This window comes from Typopeltis vanoorti, chromosome 5, assembly GCF_054136105.1.
Source record: "Typopeltis vanoorti isolate ZY-2024b chromosome 5, IOZ_Tvanoo_1.0, whole genome shotgun sequence".
NCBI lineage: Eukaryota > Metazoa > Arthropoda > Arachnida > Uropygi > Thelyphonidae > Typopeltis > Typopeltis vanoorti.
In genome coordinates this window covers 114,870,440-114,886,409 of record NC_143553.1, presented here as the reverse complement: position 1 = coordinate 114,886,409, position 15,970 = coordinate 114,870,440, and the positions used below count along the sequence as shown (strand labels likewise).

The 15,970-nt window shown below is 35.9% G+C and overlaps 1 protein-coding gene across 1 annotated transcript in view; it reads right to left on the bottom strand.

Annotated features, from left to right (window-relative positions):
• The window catches only part of LOC150106740 (rho guanine nucleotide exchange factor 11-like), an 837,747-nt gene that overhangs the window by 648,930 nt on the left and 172,847 nt on the right, over positions 1–15,970 (bottom strand). Inside the window, exon 10 of the mRNA XM_090393466.1 lies at positions 9,218–9,451. Coding sequence (XP_090249592.1) covers positions 9,218–9,451 — 234 coding nt within the window. The remainder of the gene's footprint in view (positions 1–9,217; positions 9,452–15,970) is intronic.

The following is a 15,970-nucleotide window of genomic DNA, read 5'->3' as shown; positions in this document are numbered from 1 at the left end:
TTCCAAATAGTGAGTCTGTCCTGCTTAGAGCCTTCAACATCCACAACTCAGAATGGTTTTTCCCTTCTCCAATTCTGCCAATCAAGCTAGGAGAGTAATGTGCTGTCAGACAGCGTTCAAATTGTCCACTTGCCTATGAGAATACCTGATAATCTTTAATCACCACTTCACCTAGTCACTCTCAGCTTCATGTACTTTGGTATACTACAATACTGCCAAATGGGATGACCTGTGTGATTTCTACTCCTCTTATCTTAAGCTGACTGTTTTAGTTCTTCTGATCAAGACCCTGTAACAAATGAATAACTGAAATAATTTTCACCGGAATGAAGGTCTTCATCTCCCAATCTAACCAAAAGCACAGCCCACTATCAAAACCTTGGTTATCGAACAAGTTTGTGTCAAAAAAAGTAAGGAATTCTGCAAACCATAAGTGGCTTGAAACCAGAACTCCAGCATCCCACACAGCTCACAAGGTATGCAATAGTTATAAAAAGACCACCAGCCAATCCGAATCCGACTTTGAAAGAGCAAAATACAAAAAACTTTGCCTTCTACTGAAATGGCAGCTAAGCATTCTGGTCCCTTGCCATGGCCATCAGGTGCAACTCCTACCCAATCATGTGTCACCACTCTCTCGCATATCCAGATAGCACCACTGTAACATCACTCAAAAACAATGCGCACCTCTTGGCATCATTCTTCTCCTCCAATTCCTGCATTATTGGAAGAATCCTGAATAGTTTGGATATCGAGTCTTTGGGACCTAAATGGCATTCCTTTCCTTTCTCCTAATACTATCTCTTTCACCTCTATATTAACTATTCTAGGCCTATGATGAACATCCCTTTACTTAAAACTTGTGCTCCTGAACTAACATCACCAAACCTGTATCATCTTTACAATCTTTCATTCTCGTATGATTTTGTGAATTTTACTTTTTCAGCATGGAAACGTGGGCAACTGTTGCCAGCTCATCATCGAATATTGCACCTCACCTAGTGCTGGGACCATCAAAACTGGACCTCTGCAGAGTGGACCAGTCATGTGATCTTGTGAATCCCATTATCAACTGTAATGAGCTAATGGGAAGGTGTGGGTGTGGCATTGAGAGCATGAGGCCATGGCCTTGTCATGTTAGGTTGGCTCTGTGATCGTTTGGGGAGCCTTCTCATATGACACATTAGGTCCGTTAGTGTGTCTGGAGAGGTCCTTAAATGCTGTGAGCTACCTACACACTTTCACTGCATGCAAGCATCCTGCAGCCAATGGTCTGTTTTGGCAAGGTAATGCATTGCTCCACTGGGCTGCAACCACCCAGATTGGCTCAAGGAACACTCATCTGAGTTTGGGACCATCCAGTGTCCCCCAAGGTTCCTGGCTTTAAATCAGATCGAATCTCTTTGGGATGCTGTAGAGCAAGACATCAGATCCATGTATCCGGGGTTAACGTCTAAGGTGCAGTTGTGGACAATGCTGCAACAGTTATAGCTGCAATTACCTCCGGCATCTGGCGGAGTCAATGCCTTGGAGATTATAGGCTGTTATTTACACTAGAGGAGAACCGACATGCTATTAGGTAGGTGTCTCAAATGTTTTGCCTATATAGTGTATAGCTGCAGAACATTCTTGTAAGTGTTCAGATGATTGAAATTACAGTCTTCTTTGTACAACAAATAAACATCCAAATGTGTCCTGCTAAGTCATTTTAAATTCAAAACAATGGGTGTGCTGCTCAGAGTTTGTCATATATCAGCCTGCTCTCACTTCTTTTGGTAGTGTTCGTGACAAATAAACAAAGAAATCTTTACTGCCTGTGATGTGAACTAATCTGTACACATATCAGCATACCTTGGAGAGTCAACCTAGAACTAACTATACTGACCTAGTGTGCAGTGCTACTGAATTCTGATAAACCAAAACAAAATGGTGTTTCTTAATTAAACTGAGTGACAGAACAATATCATCATTGCATTCCTGATGTTTACGGTGGGGGGAATACAGAATATAGTACTGTAGTACTACATGAAAAGTTTACATCATTAACTTCCCATTGACAATTTTTTTCCAAATTAATCTGTTATCTGTCAGGACTTTCAATACTGTCAGATCTTTATTTTTCTAAGGCATTTTTTACTGTATGAATTATTCAGGATCGTTTTCCTGCCATTCTGGCAAAACTTGTTTTGCTTTCTTCCCCTGCCATTCTATTTGTGTCCATACCACCTTATATTAGCTCTGCTCACAGACATTCCTGAATGCTAACATCAAGTTTCTAATAACCTCATTTTTAATAGGATTCTGCCATTGATGCTATCTGTTCACTACCCTAATTTTTCTCAAAACTCTCATCTGTGGTTCTTTGATCTTCTAGTCTTTGATTTCAAGACAGCTAATTTAGCTTTTTGACTAATTTCTCTCTTATTGCAAAAAATTTATTCAGCTTTGCTAATTCTGTTGTCTATTTTTATATTTAGTTTACCATCTTCATTAAAAATTTTGCCAAAATAGCAGAATTGTTTCACTTGTTCTATAGGTTTTCCATTCAGGATGCAGTTGATGTTTTCAACATTCCTACCAATTTTCATAATCTGTCTTTTTTATTGTTGATTTTCATGCTGATGTCTTATGGCTATTGTCCAATTTAGTTGGGGAATCCTGCAGATTTCAGATGGAACAATACAATGTACACAATAACAAGATGGAATAATCCTGTAGATGAACAACATGGATGTAATTTTTGTATTCTATATATGCTAAAACACCCCACTTTTTTGTCTTAAGGCAAATTTCAGTGTTATACAGTATAAATTTAGAGATTTTATTTTATTTATTTTTTTTTTTTAATTTTTATGGTGGACATCAAAAGTTCACACTGTATCAGGACACAGGTCACAGCAATAGATAGGATAATTGCTAAGTAGGACAATCACAAACATTCATGCCCTTGTCACAGTACATGAAACAACAATTTGGTATAACAGTGGGACTAGTTTAAAAAAATTGTAATGGACAACACAAGAAACTAAAGTGTTAATTCGGCACCATTTATGTTGGAAATTAGATCTTAAAATGACCATCTCCCAGATTTATGGTAAATTTATACAGCCATACTTGTTGAGGTTTGGAGTATGTTGTTTCACGTACTGTGACAAATTGCTTTTGTGCTCTGAAGATGCTGGATATAATACCAGCAAAAAAGTTAATAAATATTATTTAACTAAGTAATTATTAATGACAAGCATGGTGAAAGATTCCATCATATTTCTTGAATGTGACATATACACTTGGGCAAAGATGAACTCTAGCATTCTTGCTAGTTCTAAAAGCTATTTCTTAATGAAGCAACTACCAAAGCAAAAACTAAGTAAATTCAGATGTATACCTCATAAAATGTAATTTTAGAGAGTATACATCTTTTAAACTCACATTTGAATTCAGCATGTTGAAATTATTCGCACCTGCATACTTTTAGTTCAAAGCAAAATAAATATTTTCAAGGAAAGAGCCATATGGCTTCATTTCAGTGATGTAGATTAAATAGAAATAGGGATATTAAAGGTCCAATCTTCTTTCAAAGCTGAATACATGTAGAAGCTTTGAAAGTTTCAACAATTTGACAGAACAGCTAATGAGAATACAATCCTCAGCATTGGAGTTGTCTTTAGCTGGCACTACTTAAGACACGAGATACATCTTTAAATAGTTGTTCAGTGTTTCTAAATATAGCATCTGCCAAGATCCTTAATATCCAAATAAATTATTAAGATGCAATAACTTTCAATAAATACAGTTTATTTCATTTTTTTTTAACAGAAGATCAAAAATCAATCTTGTTTTTATAATCTTTTTACTACCTTTCATTATAATGCACTAGAAGATATAATGAACCTGATGTTTGTATAAAACCTGGAGGGGGGGGGGGGATCATGTTAGTGAAACCATTTCACAGCATATAACAAAAAGGCAAAATAAAGCAAAACCTGAAAGGCTGTCTCTTTCAAGTACTGTGACATTAACCATTCACTAAAAAGCCAAGTGCAATGAATTTTTATTACAATTCAAATAAATTTTTATTATCTGGCCCTCCTCCTATGTTGTTGTACTGTGTGGTTCAGAAGCAACTACATAGTCATGATGATTTATACCACAATTTATTATGTACATTCCTCAGAACATCAATAAAAGAGATCGAGACCATCTTGATAAATCTACAGTATTAACTATAGCAGAGAAATGGAAAACGTTATTAAAAAAAATTATTAAAAATATTTTAATCAGGCAGTACAATGTTAGCAGTTTAATCGACTATGGTTTGGCACATATGTGCTATGTGCTGCTCAATAAAAATCTAAGTAGGTAAGACAATAAGAAATGATGCAGTATAACAGTTTTTAAAAAAAGTATAACAGTACTCTTATGATTTTTCACTTAGTTTAAATAGTTGTAACTAGAGATTTTAATTTTTAAAATTGTGTTATTTTGTACGAGGGACGTCCAGAAAGCAAGTTCCATTTTTAAATATTTTCACTGCAGAGCTGTGATCGCAATGGTGCACATGCGTGCTGAGCTTGTTGATTCCTTAGCAAGCCATTGGTGCCATTTTCAGACATTCTCGCAGTGTGTATGCTTCTTGGTGCGTGTTTATAATGTCTAAGAAAATCGAATCGCCCGATGCATATAAAATCAAATCACCTGCCGCATGTGAAATTAGGTCAGTTATTCGTTTCTTGAATGCGAGGAACGTCAAAGCAGCTGAAATTCATCGGCAAATTATTGAGGTTTATGGAGAACATGCAATGAGTGATTCAATGGTATGACGATGGGTAAGACTTGTAAATGAAGGAAGGACAGGTGTGCACGATGATGAACAGAGCAGATGACCATCTTTCGTGACTGATGATTTGATGCGTTCAGTTGAAGAAAAGATTCAACAGAATAGGGGATTCACTATGACATCTCTCACTGCAATTTCCAGAAGTTTCACGTTCATGTCTTCATGAAATCGTGTTGGAGAAACTGAATTATCAGAAATTGTGTGAACGCTGGGTGCCGAAGTTGCTAACAGAACAACACAAAGTGAATCATCTGCGCAGTGCATTGGAATTCTTGATACACTACATGAGGATGGTGTTGCTTTCCTGAGCAGACTAGTCACTGGGGACATGACTTGGGTGTCACACGCAACCCCTGAATCCAAACAATGGTCCATGGAGTGGAGACACACCTCATCACCAGTCAAGACGAAATTGAAGACAACAGTTTCCACTCAGAAAATCATTTGCACTGTGTTTTGGGACAGACAAGGAATATTGCTGGTAGACTTCTTGGGTCGAGGCTCCATAATCAACGCAAGTATGTACTGTCAAACCCTTAAGAAACTGTCTCATGTGATCCAGAATAAACGACGTGGCATACTTACCAGGGGTGTTGTTTTGATTCATGATAACCTGGTTAGCTAAGCTGTTAGCGTATCTACTCTTCAGCCAAAAGGCTGCGGGTTTGAATCCCGCTATGGGCATGGATGTTTGTGATTGTCTGTGAAAATACTAGTGGTGATGGATGGTAGATGCCGTTGATGTAGAAGATGACAAAGAGATGTAGAGGGGGTGCCCTCCCTTGATGAGTCTTTGGACTACCTGGAGGAATCACGTAATAATAATAACACCCACCCACACATGGCAGGAGTAACACAACTTCTTGTGACCTTCGGCTGGGAACAATTCCATCATCCCCCATGAAGTCCAGACCTCATGCCAAGTGACTTGCACCTGTTCAAACATTTGAAATCTTTCCTTGGTGGCCAGCAGTTTCAAGACGATGACTAGGTCAAAGAAGCAGTCAATACATGGTTTGCATCACAGGTGGCAACCTTCTACGATGAAGGTATACAACTCTTAGTGCCCAGTTATGATAAGTGCCTGAACAATGGCGGAAATTATGTAGAAAAGTAGTGAAAGATGTCTACTTTAATTTCCAATAAAGTTTTTTTTGTTGTAACTATATTTTTGTTTCTCTGACAGCCCATCAGAACTTATTTTCTGGACGTCTCGCATACTTAAAAAGAACTAATAAAAAGGCAAAAATATTGATTTTCAGTATCACATCTTTTAAGGAACTCATGGTGAGACAATGTATAACAATGGTGGGCAAGTTCCACATGTTATAATAAAGCTCTCACTTTTGAAAGTTTGTTGCTTATCGAGTTACCTTACTGATATTTTATCCATATTATAAATAATGTAGTCAAGATGAAGTCTTAATATTCTGTCTTCACAATAAAGATTTCATGTTTCTGTTTATAGTGACCATGTGAAAGCTGCATAATTGCAATGCAAATGACTTAAGATTTTCAAGGTCTTTCTACCAAACCTCAGAAGAGAATGACTTAAAAATAATTGTCAGTTTTTTTTAATAAAACTTTAAAAAAAAAAAAACTGCTCTAATAAAAAGTCAAATATACACCTCTCATCAGAATCATGTCTTTGATTCAGCTGGAGGTTGCAGTCCTTGAAGAATATGCTAGTCCAAAGAAGAGTGGTAGATAAAATGAAAGCGAATGCAAAGTTCACTCACTAAATTCAAAACTAAACTTTGGATGGATGGATGGATGGTTGCCACAGCCATTTAAGTTTTTGCATGTTTAAAGGAAAGTGGAGGAATAATGAGGTTGGCCTCATGAAAATGAGATTGAAGAGCTCTTGCATAACCTGGATAAGAATTTGTCAATAGGGACAGATGGAATATCTGCCCGTTTATTAAAGGAATGTTCAGCTGAATTGGCTAGGCCTTTCACAATAACTTGAGTCTCAGCTCAGGAATGATACCACAAGAATGGAAGGAATGTATGATAGTTCCATTGCACAAGGATGGTGCAAAAACTGATGTGTCTAACTACCAACCTATTAGTATCTCTGGTGTGGTAGTGAAGATTTTAGAGAAGTTGGTAAGAACTCACATATAGAAATGGGTAGACAAGCATTCTATATTCTGCAGGAAACAGCATGGGTTATTAAAGAAAGGTCATGTTTTAGCAATTTGCTCATATTTTATAACAATGTTATGACTGAGTTGGATAAAAGGAACGGATAGACTATGATAATGTTGGATTTTTTAAGGCATTTGATAGGATACCACACAATAGGCTGTTGTGTAAACTGGAGAACATGGGATTGGAGCATAATCTATTGACTTGGATCAGGAGATGGTTGACAGACAGATATCAAAAAGTGGTATACAGTGAGTCTGAATCTGCCAGATTTAAGGTAACCAGTGGTGTGCCCCAGGGCTCAGTCCTTGGGCCATTATTGTTCAATCTATATATTAATGACATCAAGCAGGGTCTATCATCAGAATTGCAATTGTTGGCTGATAATGCAAAGATAGGCAGGGCAATCAGGGATGCTACTGATATTCAGCAATTACAAATGATTTGAATAGTAGGGTCATGCTATAAGAAACTGAAGAGGCAAAGGATCTTGGTGTATTGGTGGATAAGAATTTAAAGTTCAAAGGTCACATAGTAAAAGTTGGAAATACAACTCAGAGGATAATTGCTATGTTGAAGCGAACCTTGACATGTAAGGATAAGTAATTTTGCCTCTTTATAAGGCTTTGATAAGACCACACTTGGATTACTGTGTGCAGATTTGATCTCCCGGGTTCCAAGGGGATAAAACCAGTGGTGTGCCCCAGGGCTCAGTCCTTGGGCCATTATTGTTCAATCTATATATTAATGACATCAAGCAGGATCTATCATCAGAATTGCAATTGTTGGCTGATAATGCGGAGATAGGCAGGGCAATCAGGGATGCTACTGATATTCAGCAATTACAAATGATTTGAATAGTAGGGGTCATGCTATAAGAAACTGAAGAGGCAAGGGATCTTGGTGTATTGGTGAAGAATTTAAAGTTCAAAGGTCACATAGTAAAAGTTGCAAATACAACTCAGAGGATAATTGCTATGTTGAAGCGAACCTTGACATGTAAGGATAAGTAATTTTGCCTCTTTATAAGGCTTTGATAAAACCACACTTGGATTACTGTGTGCAGATTTGGTCTCCCGGGTTCCAAGGGGATAAAGAAACTGTGGAAAGGGTGCAAAGAAGAGTTACAAAGATTATACCTGGATTATGTGATTTAGATTATGAGGACAGATTGCGAGTATGTGGATTATAGACTGGTTAACAGGGAAAGAGGGGTGATATGATAGAGATCTATAAACTTTTGAATGGGTGTTACAACATTTCAAATGATGAAATTTTTCGTTATATGGAAAGCGGGGAGAGAACACGGGAGCATCCACGGTGTTTAAGGTTGTTCTCAGTCAAGAAAGAGTTAAGAGCTAGGTTTTTCTTCCATAGAGCAGTGAGTGAGTGGAATAATTTGCCCTTAGGGGTAGTGAGTGCATCTAGTGTAAATGAATTTAAGGGAAAGTATGATAGCTGGGTTGGGTAATTCACAGCCTCCCTCAATGAGTCCTATACTCCCTGGAGGTCCCAGATAATAATAATAATAATGGTGATCAGTTTGACAGAACTGAAAATACTTACAAGAGAGGTAGAAACAGAATGTCAATGATAAAGTGAGTGGGGGTAAGTCTATTGAGTAGACTATTAATCTATTAATCATCTATTAGCCTACTCTCTTCTGCATAGCATTATGGATTTTTAAGGAGGTTTTCTCAATATACCACCCAAATTTGAAAACATGGCATTCCAAGTAATGGTGTAAGATTGAGACCTGGAGACTGGAGCATTATCAACCATAAGATGAAGTGAAGTGAGATCTTTCTCCTGAGAAATAAGAAAGGACATTTTGCTGGCACTGATAATTATGAACTCATGGTAAACATACATTAAGCTCTATACATTATGCAACTGCTTTCATAAATGCTGATCACTGCTTGCAAACATCAATTTGCCTACATGGGAAAAAACAGATGTTAATTTCTTCTAAATATTTATTTTTTCTGATTTTTTATAATGAATTATAAAAATCTGAAAAAAATTATTAGTCATAGTACTTTTCCTGGAAAATTGCTATAACTTTGGAAAATTACTCTATAAGTAATTTTCCAAAGAAACTTTGCTTTCATCAAACAAACTTGTTAACTGTTGCTTGGATAGAAAATGGAATTTCTTTCATCTTTATAAATTATTCAGTTCACAAACAGAAGAGCTTTTTAAGACATTTGAAATTATTCTTTTACATACCCTGGAAGAAGAATTTGTTGGTCGTCGTTTTTTATTGACTTCTGCCTCTGGAAATGTTTCAGAAGCACTACTCTTTCGCGCATGTGAATGTTGGCCAACTTCACTATGTGACCGAGTTAATGAATCAGAAGCCAGTTTTGGTCCATCACTTCTGTGGTGGCGAAGACTATCTACATGATGCAGCAGGGCATCAGGACTGGAACTCTGACGGGAATGTGTAGGTCCTCCATGAGGCTAATGAAAAGGAAGTTTTGCTTGAAACTATTTTCCTTTACTTCACATATATATATATATATATCAATCAGTCATTTTAATTAAAGAATTATAAACATTTTAATTCTCAACATTTTAACATAATTTAGCATAATAAATTAAAGACTTAATTCAGTATGTTAGTCAAGTAAATAATTGTTTAATATCCGACATGTTTCACTGACTAATATCTGTCAGCATTTTCAGGGATACACTGGTAAGCAATGGAAAGTAACAAAAACTAGGAAACTAACCAACAATTCTAAAAATTATATAAAGTTTTCACTGTGCATGATACAATACGCGTGTCGCAAGTACGTTTTATTTGCTGAGATATTTATTGTAATTTTCATGAAAGTTCATTTCTTTTTGGTTAAATGATCTAATTAGAGTTTTCCATATATCTGGTAGGATTAGGCCTTAATTCTTATTTAAGTTACCTGTTGAACGGGTGACTGTAGCAGCTTCTTTGAATGTTCTGGAATGGTAATTCTCTTCTATGTAGGGCGTATGACTCATATCCCATTCAATATTATGGTTGGTAGAGGTGAAGTGGGAAGAAAGGCCTGATATATCTTGTCTGTTACCTTACATAGCATATGTGTTCTTTCTTTCTTGTTTCAAAACTTCTAGATGTCTGTCCGATGTAATTGATGCCGCATGAACAGGGTATGCTGTAAATTCCAGAGTATTTGTAGAAAGGATGGCTATCTTTCGGAGATCTTATAAACTTTTGAATGATCTCAATAGGTTTGAAGGTTACTCTGATATTATATTTTTTTAGAAGAAGAGCTCATTTTTTGGATATGGTACTAACAAATGGAATTGTTATAGAGCTGATGTATTGGGTTTCATCTCGTTGTCTTTGTGGTATGTCATTAAAGAGAATCTTGTTGATGAGTCTTGTAGGGTAGCCATTTAGGGATAGATCTCTGGATATTTTCATTAATTCTTCTTGTAAGTTGCCAGGATCTGTGGTACACTGTATAGCTCTTTTTTTAAGCATATGGATAATGCTGAGTTTCTGGGATATGGGGTGAGACGAGTCAAAATGGGGTAGCGTCCAGTGTTGGTAGGTTTTCTATACACAAACAGGTTGCTATTGTCAGTTTGTTTCTTAATAACAACGTCTAGGAATGGAAGTTTTTTTTTATCTTTTTCTAGTTCCAATGTGAACTTGATAGTGTTGTGGAAGCAATTAATTTTGTTTAGATAATCCATTAGTTCTTCTTTTTTGTGGTTACAAATGATGAAGATGTCTTCAACATACCTAAACCATGTGGTTGGTTTAGGGGTAATTTGGGATAAAATTTGAGTTTCCAAATTTTCTAAGAATAGGTCGGCACAAAAAGGAGAGAGAGGGGCTACCCATACCTAATCCAGTAAGTTGTTTGTAGTGGGTTTTTTGACATGTAAAATAATTCGAAGTTAAACAATGCTTTAACAACTTGGTGATGTTTGGTGGGAACAAGTTTTCTAAGATGTCGATGACTTCTGAAACTGGAATATTTGTGAATAGAGATGTGACATCCAGGCTAGCCATAATATTATCTTCAAAGAAATGGGTGTTTATTAATTTTTCCAAGAAATGTTGTGAGCTCTTGATATAAGAGTCTGTGTTGTGAATGTGTTCATGTAACATTTTGGCTAGATATGTTGATAGTTTGTAAGTAGGGGAATGGATACCATCTACTATTGGACGTAGTGGTGTACCTTCTTTATGGATTTTGGGAACACCATATAGTCTTGGAGTTAACGGATGCATAGATTTTAGTTTTTTGATTAAGTCCACAGGCCAGTTGGTCATATCATGTAATAGTTCATGGTATCAAGATGGTTTTTGTGAGTAGGATCTGTGTTAAGAACATCATAGACAGATGTGTCCGATAATAGAAATGAAATATTTAAGGAATATCAGGAATATGAAACATTTCTTGGAGAAATTAAAAAACACCCGTTTCTCTGAAGATAATATTATGGCTAGCCTGGATGTCACATCTCTATTTACAAATATTCTAGTTTCAGAAGTCATCGACATCTTAGAAAACTTGTTCCCACCAAACATCACCAAGTTGTTAAAGCATTGTTTAACTTCGAATTATTTTACATGTCAAAAAACCTACTACAAACAACTTACTGGATTAGCCATAGGTAGCCCCTCTCTCTCTCTCTCTCTCTCCTTCTTGTGCTGACCTATTCTTAGAAAATTTGGAAACTCAAATTTTATCCCAAATTACCCCTAAACCAACCACAGGGTTTAGGTATGTTGAAGACATCTTCATCATTTGTAATCACAAAAAAGAACTAATGGATTATCTAAACAAAATTAATTGCTTCCACAACACTATCAAGTTCACATTGGAACTAAAAAAAGATTTCCATTCCTAGACATTGTTATTAAGAAACAAACTGACAATAGCATCAACCTGTCGGTATATAGAAAACCTACCAACACTGGACGCTACCTCCATTTCGACTCGCCTCACCACATATCCCAGAAACTTAGCATTATCGATATGCTTAAAAAAAGAGCTATACAGTGTACCACAGATCCTGGCAACTTACAAGAAGAATTAATGAAAATATCCAGAGATCTATCCCTAAATGGCTACCCTACAAGACTCATCAACAAGATTCTCTTTAATGACATACCACAAAGACAACGAGATGAAACCCAATACATCAGCTCTATAACAATTCCATTTGTTAGTACCATATCCAAAAAATTAGCTCTTCTTCAAAAATCATATAATAACAGAGTAACCTTCAAACCTATTGAGACCATTCAAAAGTTTATAAGATCCCCGAAAGATAGCCATCCTTTCTACAAATACTGTGGAATTTACAGCATACCCTGTTCATGCGGCATCAATTACATCGGACAGACATCTAGAAGTTTTGAAACAAGAAAGAAAGAACACATAGGCTATGTAAGGAATAACAGGCAAGATGTATCAGGCCTTTCTTCCCACTTCACCTCTACCAACCATAATATTGAATGGGATATGAATCATATGCCCTATACAGAAGAGAACTATCATTCTAGAACATTCAAAGAAGCTGCTACAGTCACCCATTCAACAGGTAACTTAAATAAGAATCAAGGCCTAATCCTACCAGATATATGGAAAACTCTAATTAGATCATTTAACCAAAAAGAAATGAACTTTCATGAAAATTACAATGAATCTCAACAAATAAAACGTTGTACTTGTGACACACATATTGTATCACGCACGGTGATAACTTTATATAATTTTTAGAATTGTCGGTTAGTTTCCTAGTTTTTGTTACATTGCTTACCAGTGTATCCCTGAAAATGCTGACAGATATTAGTCAGTGAAACATGTTGGATATTAAACAATTATTTACTTGACTAACATACCGAATTAAGTCTTTAATTTATTAATACTAGTGGTCAAGAAAAAATGTCATAATAATTTAGCATAAGTCACTAACCTGAATTCAAATAAAATTAGACAAACAAAACTTAAACATGAATAAGGATCTACGAATCCTCCATAACCTATAACATATTATACTATTTTATAGCAAATCATTTATTTTATAAAAAATATTAAAAAACTAAACAAGAACTGCAACAAATTATTACTTTACTTATTTAACATCATTAAAAATTCTTCAGTTTAGCAATTTTTCGTAACTTTACATAGAGAAGGTATAAATGTAAAATGCATTCCACAACTAGCCCACCAGGCGGTTTTGCATTCTTCTGTGTATACTTGTTGTAATTAAAGATAAACTACACTTCATAACCATAAAAATGCTAGCAATGAAAGATATTTAATATATAAATTTTCTCTATTGCAACTATTCTTGTGAGTTTGGTATCCAATACATGAATACATGATTTCCACTCACAGGATCTTCTGAAAAAAAAAAAAAAAAACATGTTCCCTCACAGTAAATTTAAAAACTAAACTGTTTCAGAATCTGCACTCAGAACTCAACCAAATTTAAATAAATACAGATACAAGAAACTTACCAAAATATGTGAAACATTAATCCTCAGAGATCTCAATTTACAACCTAGGCTTCCAACAAACGTCCATTGAGGGCATGCCACCTAAATAGAACTTCAGGGTCAGATTCGCGCGCGCGTGTGTGTGTGTGTGTGAGAGAGAGAGAGAGAGAGAGAGACAAGTGCTTGTTTATACTCCCTGAAGATGTCTCAGTGACAGACAATACTGGAAGAAATAAAATAGTTTTTAATCTTTTCTTAGTGCTGTTAACACTCCATTAAACTTCCAACATGATGTCTTCCCGGCACTTAAGTCTTACGGATTCCAACCTTCTTCATATGATTTGATAGTATAAGGAGTCCCATTTTGTCAGTTACTATTTGATTGTGAGTTGAGCATTATTTCAGTTGGGTTTGACTACCAAAAGATAGGAAAATAATAAGTTCTCACCTTTTTTTTTATGTGAATCTCAGCCACAAAAGGTTCAGTAACCTACTATAGTACATTGTTATTTGCACTGACTAAGCTATAGCCAGCTAAATACAATGGAATTGTTATGAATAACAACAGTAGCCTTCAAATGACATTAAGTGCTTATCATTAATAATTAATGTTCATTAAATTCCCATTTAATGAACATTAATTCAGGGTACTAAGTAATAAATTCCAAGCATATAGAAATTTTTTCTATATGCATATAGAAAAACAGGAAAAGCTAATAATAATGGCAAGCACTTACAGATTTTCTCTTCAGGATATCATCATCATCATCATCATCATCAAATTCCTGACATGTACCCTCAAGGGGTGTACAGGATATGACAGTACTACATGAAAAAATTACATCATTACTAACTTCCTATCTACAATTTTCCTCCATATCAGTCTGTTACTTGTCAAGACTCCAACATTATCAGATCTTATATTTCTATCGTCTAAGGCACTTTGTACCGTATCAATTCACCTATATCTCGGTCTTCCTCTGGGTCGTTTTCCTGCCAACCTGGCAGAGAACACTTGTTTTGCTAATCTTTCCTCTCCCATTCTATTTAAGTGACCATACGATCTGAGATTAGCTCTGCTAACGCATTCCTGGATGCTGACAATGTCAAGTTCTTTCCTAATATCCTCATTTTTAATATGATATTGCCATTGATGCCATCTGTTCACGCCTCTAATCTTTCTCAGGACTCTCATATCTGCGGTCTCTAGTCTTTGGTCAAGTGTTTTACTTCTGACCCAGCTCTCAGATCCATAAGTTAAAATTGGTTTGAACACAGTCTTGTATACAGCTAATTTAGTGTTCCGACTAATTTCTTTCTTATTCCATATGAATTTATTCAATTGACTTCCCACGATACCAGCTTTGCTGATTCTGTTGTCTATTTCTATATTTAGTTTACCATCTTCAGTAAAAATTGTGCCTAAGTAGCTGAAATGTTTTACTTGTTCCACAGGTTCTCCATTCACAACACAGTTGACATTTTCAATGATTCTGCCTATTTTCATTGTCTTTGTCTTTTTATTGCTGACCTTCATACCATATCTATTACAACAGCTATTCAATTTAGTCAAAGAATCTTGCAGACTTGTAGCGGATTTATTTAGAAGTATAACATCATCCGCATAAAGCAAAGAGCTGACATTAACATCTCCAATTTTGATATCAGGTTTAATACCACATTCCTTCATAATGTGATCCATATAGATAATGAATAACAGAGGGGATAATGTACATCCTTGTCTCACACCAGATTTAACATTAAACCATCTTCCTGTACTTCCTTCAATTCTAACTGCTGACTCACAACTCAAATAAAGACTAAGTATTGCTTGATATAATGCCCCATTGACACCATATAACTGCAGCGTATTGAATAGCTTCTCTCTTGGCACCTTGTCTTATGCCTTTTCCAAATCGACAAAACTTAAATACAGATCTTTGTTATATTCCCATGCTTTCTCGACTATTTGTCGTAAAGTGAAGATCTGATCCTGACAGCCTCTATTTGGCCTGAATCCAGCTTGTTCTTCACCAAGCTTTTCTTCCACAATTCTTCTCAACCGTTTCTCAAGTATACTTGCATAGATCTTGCCAGGAACACTCAGTAGGGAAATACCTCTGTAATTCTCACATTCAGTTTTATTTCCCTTTTTATATATGGGTACTATGAGAGCTCTACTCCAATCATCGGGAATTCGTCCCTCTGTCCAGGCTTTCTGAACTATGCAGTGCAGCCACTGTAAGACTCTTATACCACCATACTTCAGCATTTCTGGTCGAATATCATCTACTCCTGCTGCCTTTCCACATTTCAAGCCTTTGATGGCTTTTTCTACTTCAAGTATGGATATGTATTCCTGACTGCATGCCTGGTCAGTGTTTTTTTATCACTGTGCTGTCATCACTGCTTGTTTCATTTAGCAGTTTTTCAAAGTACTTACTCCATACTTCAAGGATATCTTTTTCTCCTGTTTTCATTTCACCTTTATCATCTCTAATTCCTTTTACAGCACT